The 9,625-nt window shown below is 43.0% G+C and overlaps 1 protein-coding gene across 2 annotated transcripts; it reads right to left on the reverse strand.

The window, feature by feature from the left end:
• Positions 1-2,038: 2,038 nt before the first annotated feature.
• On the reverse strand, positions 2,039-9,589 carry C3H1orf50 (chromosome 3 C1orf50 homolog). 2 transcript variants are annotated; one of them, XM_027537594.1, is made up of 5 exons: positions 9,451-9,589; positions 9,221-9,336; positions 3,582-3,668; positions 2,934-3,065; positions 2,039-2,561 (listed from the first exon to the last, which is right to left on the reverse strand). In XM_027537594.1, the coding sequence occupies exons 1-5, from the start codon at positions 9,527-9,529 to the stop codon at positions 2,361-2,363; spliced, it is 615 nt and encodes a 204-aa protein (XP_027393395.1). In that variant the 5' UTR covers positions 9,530-9,589; the 3' UTR covers positions 2,039-2,360. The 2 variants fall into 2 exon arrangements, with proteins under 2 accessions (XP_027393395.1, XP_027393396.1); XM_027537595.1 differs by having other exon boundaries at positions 9,460-9,572.
• Positions 9,590-9,625: the final 36 nt, after the last annotated feature.

Genomic DNA, 9,625 nt, shown 5'->3' on the forward strand with positions numbered 1-9,625 from the left:
AGAGAAGTCGTATAATACCTTATAGATGGTGATTATATAAAGATTAAATCAGACAATGGCTATGCCTGGCAGAAAAAGAGCTCACGAAACAGTATTTATCATCTCTGAATCTCTACCACCAGTGATCTCAGTGCTTGTGGACTGATAACTTAGAAGCCAAGGACACAGTCAGGCCTCCTTTCCCTCCTTCTAGAGCCCTCACAGGAGAATGGGAGGCACAGTCAGTTGTTACTCATACTCGGTGAACCTAAGTAGGGCCAGCTGGGTGGATTATTGAGGCAAATACAGATTGCTAATTATTTTGGAAAATTATCAGGGAGTGGATTCCTACCATCCACACACTCAAGCAAGAAATGCAAGCATTATCTAAGATTCTTTCCTTTCATTCTTTTTGCCACACGGTACCAGTTAACAAGATGGTGATCTACTGTACTTTTTAAATGCCACACTTCATCAAGCCTAAGATGACATCCATTGTTAAGACACACGATTATTTCATGTAGCTATAAGAAAGAAAAAAAAATGCTGCCACTTAAACAATGACCTACCACTGACTTCTAGAAGCATCCAGGTCTCAAGAGATTAAATGTGGAGGAAGAAAAGTACATCTTACGATTGATAAAATACAGCACTTCTCATTCCATCACCATCTTAATCCAGACCTCCAATATCTCTTGCCTGGACTGGGATGAAGGCTCACAGAGGTTTTGCCTCCACTCATCCTCTGTTGTCAAAATGAGATTTCTAAAAAGGTCAATTTTATCAACTCCCTATCCCCAATCCTTCAATTAGCTCTTTTCTCATACCCCTCGGCCAATACTCTTCACTTTAAACTAGCTCCAATTCCCCAAATGTTATATTACTTCTTGTCAACGTCCCTCACGTGCAATTTTTTTTATCTAGAATTGTTTATCATCCTATTCATCTACCTATCTCCTAGCTGTTAGAAGTAGAACTGTTCTGGTCAGGAGATGTCTCAGTCCACCCGTGATTGGCAGGATTATTTTGGTTGATGTGGCTTGTTAAGTGGATATTCCTTTGTTCATTCACAAATAAATTCTATCCAAAAATGAACCCTCCCCCTACCCCGAAAGACAGCCTTTCCATAGAGAGGACAGTTGGTACCCTCCAGATAAGCTCTAACTCTTGTTTCTCAGTTCCCAAGCAGGTGTCAGCTCCTCCAAGTCTTCTTAGGTTCTCTAAGCTGAGTTAGGTAGCTCTCCTTGGTGCGCCATGACATTCCATGTGTACTTCCATCATAGCCCTTTTTATACTATGTTGTGATGGCTGAGTTACTTTCTCCCCAACTAGACTGTGAGCTTCCTGGAAACAGGGGCCTGTCTTACTCAGCTGTGTCATTCTCCAGAATCTTGAAGCTAGAAGGCACTTAATACTTAGTAACTAAGTATTATTTACTTATGGATGGGTGGATGGATGGGTAAATGAAAAATGGTTACTGTATATAATCACTGGGTATTAGTCCCTCTAGGAGATGCTACCTCCAAAATAACTTCACAATGCTCCTTTCTCTGAACTTGGTAACCAGCTTAACCAGGAAATCACAATGGCACCACCTAGTGGTCAATGTAGGGAGTAGAGTCAAGTAAGCCAGACCTTATCAATTGCTTCACTTTCACTTTTCACTTTCGTGCATTGGAGAAGGAAATGGCAACCCACTCCAGTGTTCTTGACTGGAGAATCCCAGGGACGGGGGAGCCTGCTGGGCTTCCGTCTACGGGGTCGCACAGAGTCGGACACGACTGAAGCGACTTAGCAGCAGCAGCAGCAACAGTCCATAGGGCGGCAGAGTCAGACGCGACTGTTGCAACTTAGTGCACACACATACACACACACCGGAATTACACACTATCGCTAGCCAAGCCAGGCTGTTTATCATCCTCCAGTACCCAATATTCTGCTTCCCAGATGAATTTGAAGCTAGAGTTACACAAACTATTAAATAGCCTCAAGCCCAATCTTAAACACTTCTAGTTACAAAAGACTGTTAACAGTGTTTCTGGAAAATGACTCGCCAGCCTTTTTTGCAGGAAGAGAACTTTCCTTCTTTAATGCTCTAACTCATGAGAGAATAGATGGAGATAAAGGAGAAGCAAAGTACACTGGATGGTCCTCTGAAACTGACTGGTTGGGTACATGTGACCCAGAGAGGATCCCAGGAGAGACTGATATGATTCTACCATCCCACATAAAAGTAATAACAACAGCGTTTCCATTCACACAGGATTGCCTTCAAAGAAGTTCATGATTCACCCACATGCTTTCGTCTCTCTTGCTACCTCCCACCAGGGCAGAGGTTGGGGCAACAAGGAGGTGAGAGGTCCATGTCCTGACAGCCTTTGTCAGAGTCCGCTCTCGGTGGACCTGAACCCTGGGAAGTTGGATTCAGTGCTTGGAGGCAGAGCCACTGGCTGGCTTAGCAACTTGCTCATGACACTGATTTTAGCATCCTGCTTCTCAATGTCCTCATACGGAGTCCAGGACAGGTCGTGCTGTAGCTTGTAGGCACCAAGGAAGTCATGTGGACGACTCGTCCCCCATTCCTAGAGAAGGCAAAGGAGGCCGTTCTGATCAGGGCGGGAGGTAAAGAAGTTGAGTCCATTTCCTAATTATACCACAATTTTCTTTTTTTGGCTTTTCACTTCAGACCAGTCAGAATCATCCTTGACAAGCACTGCATTACACATCAGGTACCTCCCTGAACAGAGATAATGATTGTGAAATAATTTAAGTGCATATATTTTTCAGTCACCTCTGGGCTCATGCCACCTCTAGTTTTCTAGAAAATCACTTACCAACTCCTATGCCTACATTTTCTCACACATAACACATACGTGCGCACACACACACACAATACACCAAGAATTTCTTAAAGACAGGAGTAGGTTTCTGTAGCAACAATTAAATGTTCTTACCTCTGGAGAAATAATGGAGAAATACTGCTGGCCACTCTCCCGTTTATAAAGGTAGTAGATGCTGCCCGGCTTTTTCACCATATTACAAGCCACATGGTGCAAGTCAGCATCCCTACGAGCATCTTCCAAAACCTGAAATCCACAGAGACAGAGCCAATCGGATATGAGAGCAAACAGCACTCATACTCAGTGAGCATCCCACCGGAAAGCTGGAACCTGTTCCATGCTGAGGGTCTTGCTCCCTCACATCAGTGAATCATGACTGAGATCCAGATGACACTGAAGAGAAAAATTAGACTACATTATGCGACTATGCTATAAAAATGCCTTTGGAAAACTTATATTTCAAAATGTCAAGTACTACTGGCTTTGGGTGGTTTTTAAATTTCTTCCCAGTTTTTTAGTGGTAAGTACATTTCTTTTATAACTGAAAACAAATTTTCCCCTTTAGATGCTTTTTACCTCACTGAGCTTTCGCCCAGTGAAAAACCTTATACGTAACCTCTTGGGCTTATCCTATTTTGCTCAACACTTCTATATTTCTAGGAGGTACCGAAACAAGTTAAGTTACACTGATTATGAGCAAGTTCAGTCAATCCTGTGGACTAAATGAAGAAAATGAAAGCTTACCAAAAAGCTACTACTTACCTTCCTGGCTTGTTCTTGCAAATGTTCGATTTGCTCAGCTATGACTGTCAGTTTGTTGGTGGCATTTGCTCTGATGAATTCATTAGCCTAAGGGTGAGAAAAAACTGAACTGTGGGTCAGAAAAGGGTAAGACTTTACGATGCTCCTATTTAGAGCCCAATGTGAAATTATGTCAACATGTTGGCTTATGCCTTTCACACCCTTCCCATTTTCACCATTCCCCCGTGAACACCCACTCACCCCAAGGCCTAGCTCAGAAGGCACTGCCCAGGAGAAGTCAACACTGCCATGACCCCATGACCCCATAACATGGAAATAAGTGCTCTTTTTCTATCTCCCAAACTATCTATCTTGTTCACTCTAGATTCTGGTCACACTCAAAATTTTCAGTCTTCCAACATGCCCCAATCTCTTTTGCTTCCAAGTAATTTTGCATATGGCCTCTCCTCCATCCAATACATTTCCCCTCTTGCTCTTTTGCCTGACTAACCCCACTTATTCCTCAGATCTCCATCTGTTTTCTCACATTTAAACATTTCTGAAATCAGGGATGGATCTTACAATGAAAACCTGAAGACACTTGTGCTATGTCTCTTATGGCCTGCGATATAGAAACCTGACTATATATAGAAGGTATCTTTTTTTTAAATTTATTTTAATTGGAGGCTAAATACTTTACAATATTGTAGTGGTTTTTGCCATACGTTGACATGAATCAGCCATGGGCATACATGTGTTCCCCATCCTGAACCCCCTTCCCACCTCCCTCCTCATCCCATCCCTCACGATCGTCCCAGCACACCAGCCCTGAGCACCCTGTCTCATGCAACGAACCTGGACTGGCGATCTGTTTCACATATGATAATATACATGTTTCAATGCTATTAGAAGGTATCTGTTAAACTGACCATTATTCAGTTGAGTTATTTACATCACACTTAATTATATTTAACTTATATTTGCATTCCTGTCACTTAAAATGTATTTTTAAAAGACTGGAAGCTCAGTGGGTAAAGAATCTGCCTAAAAGGCAGGAGACCCGGATTTGATTCCTGGGTCAGAAAGATCCCCTGGAGAAGGAAATGGCAACCCACTCCAGTATTCTCGCCTGGAGAATCCCATGGACACAGGAGCCTGGCAGGCTACAGTCCATGGGGTCGCAAGGGTCGGACACGACTTAGCGACTAAACCACCACCACTATGATGTACACCTGGAACAATTATCATATACACAGAAGATTGTCATGTCCTAGGAAATTCAACTGAAGGCACTGGAAATTGCTTTAAAGAAAATAACTTTCAAAGCTAGGAGACACATATGTAACCAATTCAAGTACTGGGAAGGATTATCATCCACACATCAGAAATTTGTCAAAAAACTTCCAGATTTTTTTTCACAAAAAGCTGATTAACTTTTTTTTTTTTTTGGCTCTGTCCAACCAGAGACTGAATCAAGGTCCCAGCAATGAAAGCAGAGTCCTAACCACTGGACCACCAGAAGAGTTTCAAAAAAAACAAAACACTGATTAACTTTTAGTGGTATACAACTGTTAAGGAAAAGAAAGTAAGAGGTTAAACTTGAACTAAGAAATATTAAGAGAATTTGCTGGTTAGTTAAGGAAGCTTATGATCAAGGTCAGGTATCAGTCGTGTTCTGAGTGAAGAGAAAACAACTGAGTAGGCTGAGTCAAGCCTTTATCTGTTTCACAGACACACAGTGAGCAACTACCATGGGTCAGACACCACGCTAGGCACTGCGCTGGACACACTGGCAAACATGAGAAAGAGGCCACAGCCTTTGTTAAGACTACAGTCTAATGCAACTATCCTTGAGGATAGAAACAAGTCACATGTGAAATTGTAAATTTTCTAGTAGCTGTGTTAAAAGTAAAAATAAATAAGTAAAATTAATTGTAATAATATAGTGAATTACCTGGTAGTCCAGTGCTTAGGACTTGGCACTTTCATTGTGGTGGCCTGGGTTCAATCCCTGGTTGGGGAACTAAGATTCCATAAGCCACATGGCACAGCCAAAAAAACCCAAAAAACTACTAATATAGTTTATTTAACCCAATATATCAAAAAATTGAGCACTGAAGAATTGATGCTTTTGAACTGTGGTGTTGAAGAAGACTCTTGGAGTCCCTTGGACTGCAAGAAGATCAAACCAGTCAATCCTAAAGTCCTGAATATTCATTGAAAGGACTGATGCTAAAGCTGAAACTCCAATACTTTGGCCACTTGATGCAAAGAACTGACTCACTGGAACAAAGACCCTGATGCTGGGAAAGATTGAAGGCAGGAAGAGAAGGGGATGACAGAGGATAAGATGGCTGGATGGCATCACCGACTCGATGGACATGAGTTTGAACAAACTCCGGGAGTTGGTGATGGACAGAGAAGCCTGGCATGCTGCAGTCCATCGGTCGCAAAGAGTCTGACATGACTGAGTGACTGATCAGAAAATTTATCATTTCAACATGTAATCAAATAAAAATTGTTAAGAGATATTTTACATTTCATATTAAGTGTATATTTTATATTCACAGCACCTATCAATTTGGATGCTATATTTTCATTGGAAAAACTTGATCTGTATTGAGACTTCATAAAGTTTATAGTTGGAAGAGTCAATTCACATACTCAAATTGTTCCAAATATACTTGTTTCCAGTCATTAATTCAATTACCAGGTTTTAAAATTTAAATTAATTAAGATCACATTAAAACTTTTTTTTTGAGATCACATTAAAATTTAAAATAGTTTATCAACTGCACTAATAGATAAGAAAGTCTCACTGAGGTTGTGACATTTGACTTGGGTCTGAAGGAAAGGGCTAGCCATGCAAAAAAATCAGAGAAGCAGCTTCCAGGCATTTCTGAGGCCAGTGCAGCTTGAGTAGTTAGTGAGGGGAGATGTAAAAAAGGGTGCAGGCATCAGATCACGTAAGGCTTTATGACCCCTGATATAAGAACTTGCACTTTGTTCCAGGGACAGTGAGGCACCTCATGGCCAAGCAGAGAGTAGGTGGTCCCTGAGCTAGGATAGTTCTGGTTAAGAGTGGCCTTGAAATAAATCTTTTTTCTTAAGGTGGCAACAAATCTGTTCTTTGTACACAAAAGAACCTAATTAAAACAGAAATAAGAGAAAGACTACCTCTAACCACTAAGCATAAACTCTGGCCCTAATCACTCTGAGGCCCTTTGCATATTATCTCATTTAATTCTCGTAATACCTTATGAAGCTGGAGCTGATAACTTCACTTTCTCATTTTAGGATTAGACTCAGACAGGTGAAGTAGCCTGTCCAAGGTTTGAAGGCTTCCCTGATGGCTCAGCGGTATAGAATCCGCCCGCCAATGCAGGAGATGGAGGAGAGGCTCCCTAGGTTGGGAAGATGTCCTGGAGAAGGAAATGGCCAAATACGACACTATTCTTGCCAGGATAATCTCATGGAGAGGAGCCCTGGCAGGCTACAATCCAAAAGGTCACAAAAACAACTGAGCACACACACACATCCACAAATCTCAACACAGATCAGTCTGATTCTAAATTCCGTGCCTTAATACCAGGCTTCTTGCACTTTCGAACACCCACGAATACCTAAATTGCATGTAAGAAGTCAGTCCTGCTACAAAGTACCTTTCAGTTCACAAACTGAAATACTCTTGATTCTGTTTATCTTCAGAGTGCTTTTTCTTCAGTTTCTCAAAGAAAATGGAAAAATGAAGGTAGCACAATAATGCATACTAGATTACAGACTAAAGGACAAAAACTGTCTTCCTTCTTTCTTTTCCACATCCTTGTAATAAACATGTCACTCAGGAACCCACCAAAAATGTTTGCCTAAGATGTGACTCTGGGAGCATTCCTGCCAATAAGTGATTTGATTCAACAGACACATAAAGTGAAGGTGAACTGTCCAACTCTTTGCGACCCCGTGGACTATACAGTCCATGGAATTCTCCAGGCTGGAATACTGCAGTGGGCAGCCTTTCCCTTCTCCAGGGGATCTTCCTGACCCAGGAAGCGAACTGGAGTCTCCTGCATTGCAGGCAGATTCTTTACCAACTGAGCTATCAGGGAAGCCCACATAATGTTTTCATAATCCATAAAAGTCAGATTTTACTTTTCACCTCTCTAGGAAAGAGAAAGCACATAATATATCAAAGGAGATTTCCTAAGCATTTGAAAACAAAACTGAGATACCGAGACATACATGTAATGGAATTTGAGCACATTATTAAATTTTTTGAGCAAAATGAAGGCCTTTGAATATAACCAAGGCCAAATGTGATCATATACACCAGGATGAGGGGATATCATAAATTTTAAAGTAGCAATGCCCTGTATCTGTATATCTCAAAGAGGGTTCTACAACTGGAAGTCTTGGGAAGAATGATTAGAGGAAACCTGGATTTTCAAGAATTTCAGACTTAACAGTTCTCCTAGTTCACACCCTGCATTTTACAGATAAAGAAGCTGAGGTCCAGAGAAAAGTAATTTACCTCAAGTCACAGTGCAAGTTAATATCAAAACTGGGATTAAAAATTCATGTGTTCAAATTCCCAGTGACCCTGGGAGAACTGTTTCCAGGAAGAAAGGGGAGGAGTCAGTTATACATAAGTTTTGCAACAAAGGGCAGGTAGTCTGAACATCAAAAGACTATTACTAATTAAAGAAAACCAGGTAATCCAAACTAAAGAATTAAGCGCTTTTCTATATATGTGAAGATACAAGAGTCTGGACTCACTGAAATCATTCCTTTGATATGCACCTCAGCTATCTGAGGCAGCATCCTGTTTTCATCCTAAGCTTCCTCAGTGCTCACTATAAGCAGTGGCTACAGTCTGATAGATGACTGCTAGATGGGAGATATTCTCTCCTTCCTGAGTTCCCTCAGGGCTCACTACCTGTGAAGGCAGCAATTGCTAAGGACTGTCTAGTCAAGGCTATGGTTTTTCCTGTGGTCATGTATGGATGTGAGAGTTGGACTGTGAAGAAGGCTGACCGCCGAAGAATTGATGCTTTTGAACTGTGGTGTTGGAGAAGACTCTTGAGCGTCCCCTGGACTGCAAGGAGATTCAACCAGTCCATTCTGAAGGAGATCAGCCCTGGGTGTTCTTTGGAAGGAATGATGCTAAAGCTGATACTCCAGCACTTTGGCCACCTCATGCGAAGAGTTGACTCACTGGAAAAGACTGATGCTGGGAGGGATTGGGGGCAGGAGGAGAAGGGGACGACAGAGGATGAGATGGCTGGATGGCATCACTGACTTGATGGACGTGAGTCTCAGTGAACTGCGTGAGTTGGTGATGGACAGGGAGGCCTGGCGTGCTGCGATTCATGGGGTCGCAGAGTCGGACACGACTGAGCGACTGAACTGACTGACTGTGACATCCTTATTTACTCATACAGCATGAAATATTCCATTTCTCAGAGATTATGGGCACTCAAGCTGCAACTGAAGGTGTGTTTGGTCTCAGAAGATCAGCTGGAGTCAGGCCACCAACTGGCCATGAACATGTATTCCCCGAGTGTAATATGGAGTCAAAAAACCCCACTACTCCACACTAAGTGGCTGGGAGGACCAAATATGCAAGAAGATAGTCATTCACTATCCCAGCCCCGCCTCCTCACCTTCTGCACCTGCTCTGCGAGCGCCACGAGGTCTAAAGGGTCCCCGGCCCGGTGGGTGTGGTAGGGGCTCACCAGGGCCAGGCCGCCGGGATTCGGGGTGAGCTCCACCAGGGCTCCTGCGACACACACCCAGGAACAGAGGCCGTGAGCGCCCGCCCTCGGCCTCCCGTGGAGCCCGGCAGACTAGCTGCTCCGGAAGGGCTTCTTTTCCCCATCTGACTCCCGCCTACCTCCCCGACCTGCCGCCGACAGAACTCCTTGGTTTTCTGTGACTCCCTGGGTCCCCCCGGGCGTTGCTGTATCTTCCATGACAGGACTTTGTTCTTCTCACTACCCAGGCGGCGCGAGACTGCAGAACATGCGCAAAAAAGCCCGTGGGCGGAGCTTCCGCGTCTTCTGACCACT

Source organism: Bos indicus x Bos taurus, chromosome 3 (genome assembly GCF_003369695.1).
Source record: "Bos indicus x Bos taurus breed Angus x Brahman F1 hybrid chromosome 3, Bos_hybrid_MaternalHap_v2.0, whole genome shotgun sequence".
Lineage (NCBI taxonomy): Eukaryota > Metazoa > Chordata > Mammalia > Artiodactyla > Bovidae > Bos > Bos indicus x Bos taurus.

Bases quoted from the DNA above. Each gene is read 5' to 3' on its own strand.
- C3H1orf50 (XM_027537594.1), bottom strand. From the start codon at position 9,529: ATGGAAGATACAGCAACGCCCGGGGGGACCCAGGGAGTCACAGAAAAC. The intron at 9,337-9,450 runs GTAGGCGGGAGT...TGTGTGTCGCAG, and splicing joins GTCGGCGGCAGGTCGGGGAG to GAGCCCTGGTGGAGCTCACC. The intron at 2,562-2,933 runs GTAAGAACATTT...TGCCTTCTCTAG, and splicing joins TCTCCATTATTTCTCCAGAG to GAATGGGGGACGAGTCGTCC.